At 48.4% G+C, this 16481-nt stretch overlaps 6 protein-coding genes across 6 annotated transcripts; 3 read left to right on the top strand and 3 right to left on the bottom strand.

Annotated features, from left to right (window-relative positions):
• Window positions 1-361: 361 nt before the first annotated feature.
• N7447_008607 (telomere repeat binding factor family protein) lies at window positions 362-2484 on the top strand (the record flags this gene model as incomplete). The annotated part of the gene is made up of 3 exons (XM_057232869.1): window positions 362-1407; window positions 1466-1495; window positions 1548-2484. 3 exons carry the CDS (start codon window positions 362-364, stop codon window positions 2482-2484), a joined length of 2013 nt encoding a protein of 670 aa, XP_057082411.1.
• A 701-nt stretch (window positions 2485-3185) lies between these two features.
• On the bottom strand, window positions 3186-3870 carry N7447_008606 (sorting nexin-3; the record flags this gene model as incomplete). Its single annotated transcript, XM_057232868.1, has 3 exons — window positions 3186-3214; window positions 3280-3601; window positions 3793-3870. 3 exons carry the CDS (start codon window positions 3868-3870, stop codon window positions 3186-3188), a joined length of 429 nt encoding a protein of 142 aa, XP_057082410.1.
• Window positions 3871-5369: 1499 nt separating this feature from the next.
• N7447_008605 (WD40 repeat domain-containing protein) lies at window positions 5370-7731 on the top strand (the record flags this gene model as incomplete). The annotated part of the gene is made up of 6 exons (XM_057232867.1): window positions 5370-5568; window positions 5631-5732; window positions 5789-6165; window positions 6240-6605; window positions 6665-7430; window positions 7487-7731. 6 exons carry the CDS (start codon window positions 5370-5372, stop codon window positions 7729-7731), a joined length of 2055 nt encoding a protein of 684 aa, XP_057082409.1.
• A 624-nt stretch (window positions 7732-8355) lies between these two features.
• N7447_008604 (translocon subunit SSS1) lies at window positions 8356-8773 on the bottom strand (the record flags this gene model as incomplete). Its single annotated transcript, XM_057232866.1, has 4 exons — window positions 8356-8396; window positions 8470-8497; window positions 8567-8625; window positions 8689-8773. 4 exons carry the CDS (start codon window positions 8771-8773, stop codon window positions 8356-8358), a joined length of 213 nt encoding a protein of 70 aa, XP_057082408.1.
• Window positions 8774-9667: 894 nt separating this feature from the next.
• N7447_008603 (RNA-binding protein) lies at window positions 9668-11024 on the top strand (the record flags this gene model as incomplete). The annotated part of the gene is made up of 3 exons (XM_057232865.1): window positions 9668-10119; window positions 10204-10832; window positions 10888-11024. 3 exons carry the CDS (start codon window positions 9668-9670, stop codon window positions 11022-11024), a joined length of 1218 nt encoding a protein of 405 aa, XP_057082407.1.
• Window positions 11025-12367: 1343 nt separating this feature from the next.
• On the bottom strand, window positions 12368-14919 carry N7447_008602 (putative C2H2 zinc finger domain protein; the record flags this gene model as incomplete). The annotated part of the gene is made up of 2 exons (XM_057232864.1): window positions 12368-14794; window positions 14845-14919. 2 exons carry the CDS (start codon window positions 14917-14919, stop codon window positions 12368-12370), a joined length of 2502 nt encoding a protein of 833 aa, XP_057082406.1.
• Between the last annotated feature and the right edge of the window lie 1562 nt (window positions 14920-16481).

Genomic DNA, 16481 nt, shown 5'->3' with positions numbered 1-16481 from the left:
GCTTTGGCCCTGGCTGTAATTCGTTCGGAGCGGTCTGCAAAACAAAGCTTCGTAGCTTTACTTCCGCAGACAGGAAGGCAACTCACGTTTTTAGCGGACCACGACAAATACTAAGTCTAGAATTCCAATTATATGATAGAATTTGACCAAACCAAGGAGAGTCTAATGGGAGATCCTTTTGAAATGGAAGGGGTATCTCGACAGGATGGCAGCTGACGTAGACACCCCGGGGCCCGCTTTACTGGCACCCGTCACCGCCTGTGGCCGTTATCGCATGGATCTTATCAGAGCTTCATCTGTCCCCATGGATATAATGTCAGGGACATCCAGGATGCTATGAAATCTGTGATAGCTGGTCGAAATGGAATCTAGTGCCTTACGGCCTCTCGATGAATCAATACTCCGCGAACTCCCTCAACTCTCTCTGCGTATCGCCCCTCTCCGAGAACCAGTATCCTCACGAACCCTAAGCGTCCCATCACCCCTCGAACCCAATGCCAGTGGGGCACGGGACTCGAATAATATCTCCAATTCAAACAGAAATAGCGGGAAGATCTCAGCAAATGCAAAGGCAGGCCTACCGACAGTCACGGAATTTCTGAACGCTGCACGTATCAGGAAAACCGAACTTTCAGCAGACTCGCAGTCAAATGTGGAACGCCCCCCGAGGCCGATACTTCCGGCTTTTGTGAATCTTCGTGCCCTAGAGAAGTTTCATTTCTCGTCATCTTTCGACGATGACGCCCTCCAAGGGCCCCGCAAGCGTCGACGCCGAGACCCCCAGGCTGATTCATTCAGCGAGCATCTACAGTTGCCTATCCCCCAGGCCCAGAAAGAGCAGCGGCCTCCTCCATTTGGGCCATTTGCTATTTTGAATGGATTGAATGAGCCTCCGCCAAATGCTGCCCTCCTTCCACCCATTGAGGCTGGGTCCAATATCTCCCAGCTTTTGACCAAGCCCTCCGGAGGCGATGCTGGTGTTGACCCTGGGGCGTCAGTTTCGGCTCATGTCACGGTCCCAGATGGTCAACCTGCGGAAAGACGGGATGCTAGACTCGAAGAAATCCTCAGAACATCTCTCAATGGGGATGAAGACCATGATAATAATGATAATAATGAAAACGTTGAAAGTACTAACCTAGTGGACCCTGATGAGGTTGTCCTAGCTGTTCGTGAAGCAGAAATATCCAAGACCAACAAGGCATTGTCACCTCATCCTGGAGAAGATGCGCCAATGTCTCCCAAAACTCGCGGCCGGTCCCGTAAAAACTTGAGGAAGTGGTCCGAAGAAGAGACGACTACTTTACTTCGAGGAGTGGTCAAATGCGGGATTGGAAACTGGACTGCTATTCTTGCTCAACCGGAACTGGAGTTTAATCAGCGAACTGCCTCAAATTTGAAAGACAGGTATGCTCGGTTCTTGGTCAACTGTGTAGTCTTATGCTAAAGCTTCGCTATGCTGAAGATTTCGAGTTTTATGTCCATGGGCGTACCGGTAAGCAATGCCCTCTGAATTAATTCATTCAGGATAGCTAATATTACCACAGCGCATCCGATCCCAACGAAGCTGCGAAACAACTACACGACACTCTCGCTAACGCCCTACTCAAAGCCAAAGCAGAGGGCTCCGACGAAATACCGGGGAAAATCCATCTCTCCCATCTAGGGCCCTCCAGTCAAGGCTCCAAGTCAAAGTCTGGAGCAGGGAGTCCAGCTTGCAATCCACAAAAACCCTCTATCTCGAGTACCGTATCATCTACGCCCGACACAGATCCCGGTAGTAGTAGCATTGCCCAATCACAGTCACCCTCATCAGGAAATAGCACACCCGCTTCTTCAAGCAAGTCCCACATAACCCTCGCATCTCTTGGAATCCCCGAACCACATGTCGCAAAATCCAAACGTCGCTCTCGACGACCCTTCACAACCACCGAAGACGAAGCCCTCCTAAAAGGCTACGCAGTACACGGCTTCCAATGGACCCTAATCCAACAAGATGCAAGATTGAATCTAAGCCACCGCAAAGCGACAGACCTTCGCGATCGCTTCAGAACTAAGTTCCCACACGCCTATCGCGACGGCGGTTCTGTGAGCGGCAAAGCCCTCACCAACAAAAACCAGGCCCAAGAGTCGGCTGTAGGAGCGTCGACACCCCGTCCCCATCCTGTCAACACCGAACAATCCCCAAGCAAGGCTCATGCTATGACTCCGACTCCAACTCCCACTACCATTCCCCATAACTCGGCCTCGAGGGGTCGTCACGCTGCTACCCCTTCGCAGTCAAATCTCGCCCAGGTTGATCCCGCGCTCTTACCGCCGCCTCCGCAGGGGTTTCTGGAGCACCCGATGTATCTTCCTCCTGCAGCCGCGGGTGTGCTTTCTTTCTCTTTGGATGATGGCTCTGGGGCGGGTGCTTCTTCTGCGGTGGAGACACCGTGGGAAGATAATACCCTTGCTCCTATGATTTGGGATGAATTGACCTAGCCAGGGACAAGCTTTAGATGTGCCATATTGTCAACACACGTCATGAACTCTTGAATTTCTTTTGGTATTTCTCTTTTGTCGTTTCATCTTCATCTTCATTTCTTTTTTTTTTTTGCTTAGCGTTTTTGGTGCTCTGTGTGGCATTACTACATCATCTTTATCTTTCTCTGGTCTTCTGAATTGTCGATCTATATCCCACAGTACACGATGGTTTTTGCTTTTTTTTGCCAGAGTTTCTGTTCAATAAAAGTTTTCTTTTCGCAAATGTCATTGACAATCAGATTTACAAGGAGAAAGAGATGCAACAAGATAAGACCGAAATGAAACAGTAATCGTAAATTTGTGGAAGAAGAAAAACCAGGAAACAGGGCCTGTCCAATTAAGATAACAAAGAAACACTGTACTTGCTTGTATTTGCATTTGATTGGGAAGAAAGAAGCGGTAAATTCGGATATCAAACGAGCATAAAAAAAATTCAAGCAATGATCGTTACATAGCATACACTGCGGGTACCCATTTTCAATCGCGAAAGATGTTTGCCGTGGAAAGGATATGAGAGAGCGGGGAAGAAGAAGAAAGGAGGGAGAGATAGAGATAAAAGTGAGAAATGAAGTCTGAAGAGGTCGAATGAAAAGTCCAGCCAACCCCAAGAAATGAGGCATGCTTCTCGTTAATGAATTAATGGCGGAGGCAATAGTCATCTACCACGCATTGCGGTCCCAGTTGGGATCTAAAAAATGAGCATTAGCGTATGTTCAATAATACATATCCGTACAAGTGACTAGAATAACTCACCTTGTATGTAGCTGGCAAGCACCTTACTCCCCGTCTGCAGAAGAGGGTGTCCGGCGACGATCTGGAGGAAGCGCTGCAAACCCTCGCGGCGGTGCTCGATGACATCGTCACTGAAGCGGTTCGTGAACACCTTCCCGGGGAGCGGGGGTATCGTGACGCGCGTGCTCTCACGCTCCAGGATATCGCGGAAATACTCGAAATCGGAGTACCGGCGGCGCACGACGGAGTGTTTCAATTTGAAGGCGGGGATGTTGGTCCGGCACACAATCTCGTACGACGTGTACATGTTGCGAGATGTGCCATGGGTTTGCGGGTTGCGGACCTGTTGCGGTTGTTAGTTTGGGGTGCTCGTTTGGTGTTCGTTCTTGGTGCTTGATGGGGAGTGGTGACGCGGGTTTTGGGTGGGGATGTATGCTGATTAGGGGAGATAGATATGGACACGAGACTCTAGGGTATTGGGGTAGGGGATTGATTCGGGTGTGGGTATTTGGATTTATGCACCATGTAACTCACTTCTATCTCGAGGAAGTTCTCGGGAGGTCCGTAGATCTCCTCGAAGGACTGCTGTCGCGATTCTGGGACGGACTGCATCGTGGTGGGGTTGGGGTGATGCGGAGGAGAAACTGAAGGGAAGGCGAGCGGGCTTTTGTACTGTAAATGCTCAAATATGTGGTTGGCCTGGGTTATTCAATTAGACAGCTTGTCTCACTCTAATTCTCTGGAACTGAACACCACAGAGATCCAAGAACCGAGCCCGGTAGTTGGAGAAGCATCTCTATCAGTGGAGACCGGGGAAATAATTGATCCGTCCTTTTGGCTTATCTTTCTGACAGCCGTTTTCTTTGAGGCTGCTTGCTACATACTACATCTATTTCATAACTTTCAATGCACAGGATTTACTCTATAGCTTTTAGACTAAAACCCATTTAGCGTGATTATGCCATATATTGTATGACCGGTGACGACCAGTCTTTTCTTTCTAAATGATTAAGAATAACTCAACTGTCAGTTCCTATCTATATACCTTCGTCGATTTATACAATCGATGATCATTCCCCGCAATATGATGAGATCCTTGGCTTCCTTGTGTATATTCTCCAGGATGTTATAGCTGCATGTCTAACCCATTCAAGGAAGTCCTTTAAGCACCCATATGTGAAGGAAGAATCTAATGCCAGTAGCAAGATTTACCTTGACGATAATAATGACGATGATATAGCGGATGCTACCTAGCCGTTTTCTTTACAGCTCACACATAGTATAAGGCATGGTGGCTTGTTTTTATTATTATCATAGTGTTCTCAAGCTGACGTTTGCATTTGCCAACCTTTACCTGACGTCTCTACCCATGTAACCCTAAACAGCACACATATATTGTAGTAACATACAACTACTTCATAAATGTCTCTTTAGATTTAGATATCGGGAGGGAGCTTTGATCAATTACAACCGAGGGGCCTGAGCCAGAGTTTCTATCAAAACTATTCAAAGAGATTAGGATGGTGCTTTCGCTCGCCAATATAGGTATGTCTCCTGCATACCATGCATATGCAAAATTCAGAGATGGATCTACCACAGGTTTCTGCTTCCTACATATAATGTGCCCGCCCTGGTTCTTGAAGGGTAAATTGAGTGCCATACTTGCAGGAAACGATGTGATTCAATCGCACCAAAATTACAAGGATGGAGCGGGTAGCACCAAGAAAGTAGCACAGCTGGAGGCAAATCTAGAATAGTAAATCCTAGTTCGGAAAGGGTAAGTTCTGAGTCAAGTCAATGCTTCGCTTTATGCTCTGAAGATGCTTATTGCAGACATTAGGCAGTGTGCCGACTTTACATATTCATTATAACCTATAGATATTTGTAGAGGATAACCCTTTGCATTGGAGAGCAAATCCTATAAGAATATGTGGTATATTGGGGTGCTTGAAGATTAGCAACAATGTTCACCTTGGATCGGCGATAAGCCTCGGAGTTAACATGGCATGACATAACCCAAAACGACCTGGCGGTGACCGAGGTCCGGACTTATCAACTATGTATCGATAAGCACCATATCCCCTCATCTACCACTACCACAGCGATACACCATGAGTTCAAGGACACCTGATAATGGGAGAGAATCTCCAAGGGGTTCAGAAGGAATCTGGCATCCTGCCCGCGAATGGCTGGAAGAGGACGAGCTGGATACCGAATACCACACCGCGCTAGAGCCGTCCAGAGACGATGGCGCACGGGGGGACAACATATCCAATGAAGATCAGCAAATGAGGTTTGGGGTTGCAGATGGTAAGGCTAAAACCTAGGCTCTCAGATATTATACAAATGGGCTAATCATGTTGTTGTGATAGATAATTCCCACATCAGCATTGGAAACATTCAGATCGAGCTCACAGCGGACGACTCGGACGAGGGCGAGGACACAGACGACCTGAATGAGGGGCGCACGCGCGGTATGCTGCGCTGGAAATTCCCAAGATGTCTCAGTACAATTTCTCACGGATTACAGTACCAGCTTCCCGATTATTTGAGTTGCTTGCATCCAGTGGTTTACAGCATATCCTTCAAGCCAACGGCTGGCTGACCGCCATGGAAGAAGAACAAGAGCAGCTGGAGCATGAAGAGGATGAGTTAAGCGACCAGGATTTCATGCCCGGTTTCCGAAATCACCTCCGCGCCAGACGATCTGCAGAAAGGATCACACTTCCACCGGTTCCTAACCCGGAGGGCAAGAAGTTGATGAGCGAAGGCCACTTCGGAACTGACCAATTCTTCGGCGACCGCCTCAGACAGCGCAAGAAATTCTTAGCGACCAGCCTGATGTGGCGAGAACTAGGCATTGATACTGATGGAGTGCGGAAAAGAGCAGGCCAATCTATCTCACAGGTAGGCTGAGTGTATAGTCCGCGCGTGGGTAATTGTAATGAATAAGACTAACGCATACGTTTGGCGTCTGCTAGGGCCTCATTCCAAGCTCAACTGCGGACAGGATCATTCACTATGACACGCGAAGTTATTCAGGCCAGTTCTCGGACGATGGGAATTTCTTTTTCTGTTGCGCACAAGACTTCAAGGTTCGGATGTACGATACATCCAATCCGTACGACTGGAAATACTACAAAACCGTCGATTATCCGTTCGGTCAATGGACTATCACCGATGCGACGCTAAGCCCCGACAACCGCTTCCTTGTCTACAGTTCAATACGAAGTCAAGCATATATGGCCACCACAGACCCAGAGGACAATTCAGATCCTACCGTTTTAGATATGTCTACTCCGCCGGGCCAAAGTAGAAGACGAGGCTGGGGTGGCTCACACTTCGGGGTATGTGAAGATAAGCTTTAACTGGCATTTCAGTAGTTAACCTGGTGCATTTTTAATAGATCTGGTCTCTCCGTTTCTCTGGAGATGGACGCGAGGTTGTCGCTGGAACATCAGAAGATTCGGTCATCGTTTACGATCTGGAAACACGACAACCAGTTCTAAACCTACGAGATCGGCACCAACACCATGTTAATGCTGTGTGTTACGGTGACACATCATCGCCGCACATTCTGTACTCTGGATCAGATGACACGACAATTAGGGTTTGGGACCGACGGTCAATGGGCGATGGCCGTGAAGCCGGTGCCTTCATGGGCCACACCGAGGGAGTGACGTACGTTGACAGCAAAGGTGATGGCCGATACGTCTTATCCAACAGCAAAGACCAAACGATGAAGCTGTGGGATCTGCGCAAGATGATGACATCCGCTGATATGGAAAACATCGACCCTGTCGACTATACAACCGGCTTCGATTACCGCTTTGAGCAATACCCAGACCAATACCGCAGAAATGCCAAGAACGACTGCTCTGTTGTTACATATCGGGGCCACCGAGTCCTCAAAACCTTGATTCGCTGCCACTTCTCGCCACCAGGAAGCACAAACTCACGTTATGTTTACAGTGGCAGTGAGGATGGTAAGGTTTATGTGTACAACTTGGATGCTACCCTAGCCGGCACTATCGATGTTGGCCAAGCAACACTTAATTCGCGACCGCGTGATCCAGATGCATATGCTACAGCGTATGAGATGAGCGGGGAGATGCTATGGAGGACTTGCGTTCGGGATGCAAGCTGGCATCCGAGTGCGCCAGTACTAGCAGGTAGGAACTATATCCTGGAACATTGTTTCAGTGAGCAATGCTAATCCTGTGTTCAGCAACTTCTTGGAATGGCTGGGGCTTGTCTACTGGTACTTGTACTGTGCATTCATGGAATGCTGGTGCCACTAAAGACGAGGGGGATCCGCCGGTTGGCAAGAGTTATGATGACAGACTACGATACATCCCGGAATTCGACGAATACCGCGAGAATGCACCACACGGTCGACCCCGGCGTCCATTGCGCAGTCGACCTGTTCGTCGATGGGTTGGTGATCAAGAATCAGAGGATGCAATATGGTAAGATACATAGGGACAATGTGACGGGGGATGATTGCTCTTTTCTGTCCAAAAGTATTCATGGCTGGCTTTTGATTCTGCACATCCTGGAGATATTCATTAACGTACCTTTGCAAATTACACACTCCCGTAGTAGTCAATTGCATTCATTTCATCCCGGTCTACCACTGTAGATATGACCTCGAGCCGTGCAGAAACTCAATATCGAGAAATTGTAGATGAAGTAAATGCTTGAAGGGTGTGGATTAAGTAAAACAAGGTCCCCTATTGATACAGGATGCGAAAAACGGTGGTATCTCATAGATAGCGATCATGCTCTGCCTCCTATCGCTCGCCAAAAAAAAGCGCCAAGTGGCTCGTGGTGATGGCCACGGAAATTCAAAACGTAAAAAGGAAAATGATTCGCAGTGTGGGAAGGCTCGTAGTCCAGGGCGGTTTGGGAGTCCCCGCGGGGTAGGTCGTGGTGTTTGAGATGATAAAGCGGTGTCCTTTAGGGTTGTCTGTAATTCAGGACATCGTGCCCATGTTGCTTCTTATCGTTCTCCATCTCGCCCCGTCCACAGAGGTTCCTCCTTGATCAACCTTTTCCCATCTCTCAACTTGACAGACAGATTTGGTTGCCTCTCCCTTAGGCGCCACCCACCAGCACTTGGTTGACGGGGATGTGAACTATAACAAGCAGGTTAATACAAGCCATGCATCCTGCGTGCGCGGATTGATATCCGTATTCTGAAACACGTACTCAGCTTGACAAAGTAGCCAATGGCTCCCTATCGGCGACGTCAGTTATACCGCCTTTAAGTACAATCCAGGGGTCACCACAATGGTACAGCACATACCATCACAAGGAAACCCATGCCAACAGCCTGGCTAATCTTGATGAATTCACGCTTATCGGCTATTGGAAGGTCAGCGTGTCACGGAACTTGCAAATGACTGAAATGACTATCGATCGACATACGCTTGGTGCAGCGGCGAACGAATTGGGAACCCTCCCGGATGAAATCCTTGGGGATATCAGCAAGCTCTTGGAAAGTCTCAGACATGATTGCGAAAGAAAAAAAAAGAAGACTGGAAAATATGACAAAATTAAAAAGCTGAAGAAGATGAAGTCGCGAACAAGAAGAAGAACAGGTGGTTTCTCCGGAATGACCAATTGGCATTTCTGGGGACTGGATAATATTTGTTCCACTCCAGCTCTAAGTCTGGCCCGGCCGTTCGCGATAACATCGCCATCGCTTCGCTCTATTCCAAGCTCAATCGTCAAATTACTGGCGAGAAGGAACTCACAAATTGATTGACAAAATCTACTCTCGGCGACCGCGCGTTATACCCCTCGCCGTCAACTGTTAACGCATCCTATTCCTTTCCCTTGTTTTCCTGCTCTCCTGTTCTCTAACCAAATACCCTCTATCCACATCTTCGTTTATCGTTGCCTGTCTGTGGCAGCCTGCGCTTCATTTCTCTTCTCTACTTTGTATCCGATCATTCGCGGAACAACCTTGATTCCCATTCTTCTGTACACCGCGTCCGCAGCTCGCGAAAGTCTTGTTCTACCGGAAGCGCTTTCTTCGCTTCGGATTGTACGTATTTTCTGGCCTCCTGTCTTCATGTCTCTCGTTCCTATGTTACCCTTCGGGGGTTTTGGTCAATTTTCCGTTCGCTTTACCTGTGAGGACTTGTCCAACGGGCTGTTGGGAGCTAATACGGGAATCGCGCTACCCCTGCACTGATCGCGGCTTTTTTTTTAATCATGTTCTTCTCAATGCTAATTGGTGGCTTGTGTCTGCAGACATGCACTTTTCTTGACTTGCTCAGAAGCGGAAAGAATCAAGAAGAATAAGAAGAAGGGCCTGTACTATCCAACTTCAGATACTCAGGCAATTTCAATACTTTCTTTGAGATCCAGTCCCCGGAAGAGGATACTAATTTAGTTCGCAATGGCTACCGACGACGATAACTTCGATATTGACATCTACGGCGACGGCACTTACAATGCCAATGAGCCCGGAGAGTTCAAGCAGGAGGATTCCGAGCTCGTTCTGGACGCCCCCGAGAATCAGCCTGAGCCCAGCACTGGATCATCCAACACCGTCAAGCAGGAGACTACTGCTCCCACTCAGAACCAGCAGCAGAACAACAATGGAGCTCCATCGGCCCCTCAGCAGCAAGCTCCCCACCACGGTCTGCCTGCCCCTCCCCAGGGGATCAAGCGAAAGGAATACGAGGACCAATCGGTGGATCCTGATGCCACAACTGCATTGCTGATCTCGGATCTATCCTGGTGGACAACTGACGATGACATTCGCGGCTGGGTCAACCAGGCCGGAGTTGAGGACCAGTTGAAGGATGTGACCTTCAGCGAGCATAAAGTGAACGGCAAGAGCAAGGGGTAAGATCATTTTATACTCGGTCGCGCGCTTACGCGCGTAAACATATCAAATATTAATTCTAACATATTAAACCCCCCCAACAGTCAAGCATTTGTCGAGTTCACCACCGCACAGGCATCGACCGCAACCAAACACAGCATTGAAAGAAACGGTGGTCCCACGCGCAAGCACACCGCGCACTACACCAGCCCACACCAGAACCCGTTTAAGACTCTTCCCAAGGATACCCCGATGCGCAATGCAGGCGGTCGTGGTGGCGGCGCAGCCCACAACACTGGCAGCAACCCCAACTACGGCATGAACAACCACACCGGTGGCGGATTCCGCGGCCGCGGCGGCTTCAATAACCGCGGCATGGGTGGAAACATGAACAACAACTTTAACAACCGCGGCAACTTCAACCCTATGGGTGGATTCCAAGGTGGCGGCGCGCCCAACCCCATGATGGGTGGCTTCCAGGGTGCCCCAATGGGCGGCATGCAGAACTACGGATTCAACAACCGCGGCAACATGATGGGTGGTGGCATGCGTGGCGGTGCTGGTATGCGCGGCGGTCGTGGCGGAAACGCTATGGGCGGTGGCCCCAACATGATGGGTATGCCTACCATGACTCCCCCAATGGGTGGCATGGGCATGAACCCCATGGCTGGTATGAACCCCATGATGGGCGGCGGCATGGGAGGTGGCATGGGGGGTAACATCCCGATGCAAGGTAAGTGATTCCGATATACTCGCTATTCTTTCTGTCCGATCCTGACCTTTTCTAGGACAACAAGGTTTCCAGGGCCCCAACCCCGGATTTAATCAGGGCTACTACAACCCTAACAATCCCAACAATCAGGGCGCTGGTTCCGACGCTGGTTCCTGGAATCCCCATGGTGCGAAGCGCAGCCGCCAAGACTAAGCAAACATTCGTTGCGTCTGGACCGGCAGACCATATTAGGGCTTTTTCGCTTGGGAATTCCGCGCGCGTCATTTGGCTCTAGTGGTATCCATAGAGTCTCTTGCTACGGATCATGATGGTTATCAGTGCACGATGAGCTTTCTTCACATTTGAGAGATGATCTTCCATATTCATTGATGGTTGCTTTCTCATGCTCACGGAGGGAATTGCTGCCAAACTAGGGAGGTTGAGGTTGTTTTCATGATATCGTCTTACTAGTTCTGGTTCTAGCTACTCTCTTTCGTTTTTTTTTCTACGGTGTATTAGGATCTCTCTTCTTTTTTTTTCCATTTTCCATTTTCTAGACGCAGAGTATGTACGTACCCATTTAATACAAGTAACTAATTAGTTAGTCAGTTAGTCGGGTTGAGGGAGACTCCACGAAAAAGGGCATGAAGATATAACATTATCTAATATCATTTTCGTATCACCCTATCATGATTTGAGAAGCGATATATAATAATGATTAATATATCTGCAGGTAACTACCGAGTAGCGGGTACTAGAACATCCATGCTGTATGCTCGATTAACATGCGAGGTAATGCAATGCAGTGCCCCTGCATCAAATACGTGATCAACCTTGGTTTGATCATTAGTTTAATATATCCGCCTAAAAGAAGCAGAGTACACTTCAGCTCATATAAGTATAGAGTTTGTCATTTTTGTATATGCCCAAGGCAGACCAGACAGTATAGCCTGACAGGGCAGTGCAAGGCCAATGATAAATCCTGCACTGAGCAAGGGGCACACCGATTCTTAAAAACCCTATAGTGGCATTGTAGTTGCCTAGAGCCGACACTAGGGAGAGTTTTATAGCCCTGTCCTTTTTGTATGCCCAAGGCAGACAATACAGCCTGAGGGGCAGTGCAGTAAGGCTAATAATCAACCCTGGACTCAGAAAGTCGTATACTGATACCCAAAAAAGAAAAAAACCTATAGGGGCAGTGCAGTTGCCTGAAACCGATACTGGGAAGAACTTCATAGCGCGTGAATCATATTTCCATTCCGGGTCCAATCTTGTGATTCATAAATGTCATGTAAGTAGTAAGCCTCCCATGAAAGCATGACGACAGTATGTATCTCCTTGAGCCAAATCGAGCAGTGTAGACTTGTACAGGAGGGGTTTTGTGTATAATATAGCGCGATAATAAAACAATAAAAAATAGCATGATAGGAATAACAAAATAGGAAATATAACAAGATACCTAAGTAGGAACATGAAGGAAAATGGGCCAAACATTCAAATCGAGAAGATGCTGTGCACAAGAGTAGAAATCTGTATGAAAGGGGAATAGGGTACTTTTAAATGCCCAAAAGCCCATTGCGACCCTTCGACACCCAAGAAGCCTTGAACATGCACAAAATGTAGATAGATATCAATTCCAGTATGTGACCAGGATTAGAAACGAATAGTTTCTGGCACGTATCGGTATTTGTCCGGCTAGTCCACTGGGATATCTTCAATATAACCCAATTAAGCTCAAAACTGAATGACCAATCTTGCACCTCCTCAGTCCAGTCAAATGGTGGTGTGATTTCGGAACCGGAAGGCGATGTGGGAGTGAGCCCTTGGTCGGAATCGGAATCGGAGTCAGCATGCTCAGCGGAGGTGGCGTGAGGTGTGATTGAGTGAGCCTTCTGCTTAGCCTTTGACTGTGCTGCCGATACACGGAGTGTGAAAAGCTTCACGAAGACTCGTACCCGCGTTCGGAGGGGGTGGGTGGTTCCGCGCTCCGGGGTCATCTGGAATGCCATCTCAACTCGTTCGTTTGGCGATAGTTTCAACTTTGCGTGGGCTTTGTAGTCCACGGCGGGCACTCGCACACACGGGCATTGGCAAGGAGACACCGGCTGGGGGCTTTCAAGAATGGCCGAAGATCTTTTGGCTCTGAAAGCTAGATCTGCGTAGTGGCCTGGGGCCCCCGGAGCACCGGGGGTTGTTTCTCTTATTTCCTTGGCTTGCCCTTTGATGGAGAGCGATTTGCCTAGTCCAATGCTGTGAAGTAAATTTATATCACGTTCAACAACAGCCGACTTTTGGACCTTGTGGCTGAGATCACTCAGAATTGGGTGGTTTTCGGGAACCATTGCTACCATCGCATACCTGGAATCTGGGGTTGGATTGCCCATGTATGTGTTGGTCGTGCCGCCAATTGCGCGCGGGTCCACGTACCCCACGCCATTGTAATAGTAATAATTAGACGGTTGAGTGAGCATATTTTGCGGCGTTTCATAATTCCCCGATGGGGGCAGGTAAGACGGGTTCAGATTGTAGATGGTGGGAGAGACATCTGGGAGGGTTGGCGCAGGCGTTGTCGAGGAGGTTCTAACTTGGATAGCACTTCTAGACATGCCACCGCATTCGTGACAACCACGAACCGATTTGCACAATTGACATGTGGCCATGAAATGCTTGCATCGGCGACATTTGTTCGGATCAGGGGCCTTCTCTTCTGCCGGCTGTTTCTGTTTGTCCGACCGCTTGCGCTTGGTCGAAGGATTGGATCGTGGCAATCCAGGGTTTTGTGGGGGTTGAGCTCTGGGCTGCCCATCGACTCTGGGGAGGTGGGTCCTCGATCTGAAAGGTGGGGGAGGCATGTCACCCATCAATTGTTCTCCGGTGACATTGTTAGGTCTAAAAGCAGGCTGCACGTTGTTCCTCCTGAAGTCTCCGAAATTTGTGTTGGAATAAGTACCCCCAATCCAGTTATTCGATTGGTTGGATGGTTCTCCGCTCATATTGCTGGGCCCAGTTAAAGAATAACCTTGACAATGGCCAGGAGCATGGCCATTACCGTTCCCTCCATCGCCGCCACCATCGCCGCCACGGCGAGATGGATCGCCGTTGGTAGGGGCACTCAAGCCAGGGGAAACGAGACAGTGTTCCTTGATGTGATCGAAATAGGCACGCCAAGTAGGTGTTTCCTGGGGGCAAAGTGGACAGTTGGTTGGTGGGGCATATGTCACTCGAGTTTCCTCCACCTCAGCTGAGGACACATTGAATCTCTTGTGCCTGTGACGAAGATGATCCTGCATCCTATCCCGCCGCGCGATGATTCTAGAGCAATCTCCATCAGGACAGCGCCACCCGTGCTCGAGTATATCATGCCCAGCCAGGTGCCTCTTTAAGGTAGCAAAATGTGCAAAGGTTTTTTGATTCCGCGGACTACATACCCAACATCGAAATGCTTCTCTGCCTTGTTCTGAGGACTCAGTTGATGATATAGGAGAGGCTGGGATTTGTGTAAGAAAGAAGGTTCTCATTGCTTCAATGTTCAGCAACGCCTGAGAAACTTGACCAGGGCTTGACTGGCTAGAGCCGACAGCTCTGTAGGCATCGAGCACCTGGAAAAAGGCGCCGTCAATCGAAGGTTGCAGAGCGAAAGGGGCGCAACTTGGTATCCCCATTGCGGGCCGACCATTCCCTCCTGGAAGCGTCTGGACAGCCTGAGACGGCTGCAGCGCCGTGCTCTCGCTTGCTGCATCATCTACTGCTCTTTCCGTGACGGTTGAGCTTCCTAGATCACCTTCCAGGGTTTGAGGGATATCATCATCCGGCTCGTGATATTTCGGATCAATACCAGCCAGATCGCTATCGAATTTCTCTGGAAGTTCTGGCGCTTGACGACCGAGCTCGGGGTTGATCCATGTGAATTCCTGTTGGGGGAGGTCCGAATTCAAGCTCGTCACGTCAGCGGAAGATTGGACTTCTGAATAGTATGGACGACCCTGTCAAGGATTAATACTCTGAAGCTGGGGTCACTGGATCGATAACTCACATCATAGTCAGTCCACGATGAGGTAAAAGAGCCAGGGCCTCCAGGGTACTGCCCATTATTAAAAGGGGGATCCATGATGAACCAATCTCCTTGAGAAATCAAATGGTGTTAGAGCAAAGAGAGCTATCCTTAAAGCTAAGGAGGGAGGGAAGCGGAGAAAAAAAAAAGAAGAGATGGAGGCGCTGATAATATAGTATCGGTGCTCCGCCTGGGTCTGGGTATAGAGTGGGCGTCTTACATCAAATTAAATCAAATTAAATCAAAAAGCGCCTGGGCGGAATTAAAAAAGAATAATAAAATAAAAAACCCAAAAGAGGAATCATAGAAGGTGGGAAGTACTTGGGTTGTGGCCCAATCCAAGTGAGGCGGTCTCGGATGCGAACTGGTTAAAGGCAACCAATCCATTCGTAACTATTGAGTATGGATCTTCTACTCAAACAAGAACTCTTATCTCCGTAGAATATCAGACATTATGTTTTCCAGGACATTAGTGGGAAAGCCGGCAGTGCTTCGAAGTGGATAGGAGACTCATTATCATATTAAAGTCCATTGTGGCTTGGACTTAGTGTAGATCGTGCTGCTAATATAAAGTCCACCGAGTCTGGGGATTTTGAGAACGATGACGCAAGGTGCCCCACTAATATTCAGCGGAGAGAAAAAGGTGGAGTAAATGCCAATAACGAAGACAGATGGGATTGAGGGCATGAGAGTGCAGCATAGAGAATGAAGAAAAACAATTAGAAGAAAATTACAGGGCAACACTCAGATCGAACTCAATTATCTGACCAAGAATGAACGGCAATTGGGAGTGCGAAGTCCAAATGGAGCCAGAATCTCCGAATTACCCTTAATCTCATCCATTAATAAGTCAGGATGATATTTCCACCCAAACGGTTAAAGTCTCCTTCAAGTCTCCCGATTAGGCCTCGAGAAGCTCGGACGCTTAGTTTCACCGCTACAAGATACGAAGTAGACAATACATGAAATGGGTGAAGATATCATTCGAGAAAGGAGACAATAGAAGCCACCCGCTTATGCCCAAATCTAAAGATCATGGCATGCGGCGACTCCGAACATACAAAACTATGGATCATTGCAGTTTGGATCCTATGATGCACGGACCTATGGGTAAACTGCTTTGTTGGACGAATGATGTTCATCTTTGGGGGCTGATTTAATACATGAAAATGAATATATTTTGTTGCGAGAGCAAGGGCGGGGAAGGCAGTAATGGTGCTTTGAACAATAAGTCTGGAATCCCACCATTTAAACCCTGGAAAGTGAAGCAAGATCCTCAGGGTAGATAATTGTCCGGACAATTAAGAGAATAAAGTTCACGAGCAGGTGACTGAAAAGCAAGCTGCACTAGGATTAATGCTGCAAGGGGGGGGACGGGATTAATCAACTACCTCCCTCGGTATCTATGGATGACCAGAATATCAGCAAAGCTTTAGCTAAGATCTTGTTCGGTTTCTCATCGTTTCCAATGGTAAGCCCAATTTCCTTGTTCCTGTCCCAACCAACTTGCCTTGTGCTCGGACGACAATCATGTCCCTGATGTACTTTTGTCTTTTGCCCAGGGATCCCATGATACTCGCCACTAGTCATCCTCATTTTATCCCTTCACTAGATGTTGG

This window comes from Penicillium robsamsonii (genome assembly GCF_028829455.1).
Source record: "Penicillium robsamsonii strain IBT 29466 chromosome Unknown utg000005l_segment0_segment0, whole genome shotgun sequence".
NCBI lineage: Eukaryota > Fungi > Ascomycota > Eurotiomycetes > Eurotiales > Aspergillaceae > Penicillium > Penicillium robsamsonii.
Note: the sequence above shows the minus strand (reverse complement) of the source record. Positions and strands in the feature narration are given on the sequence as shown.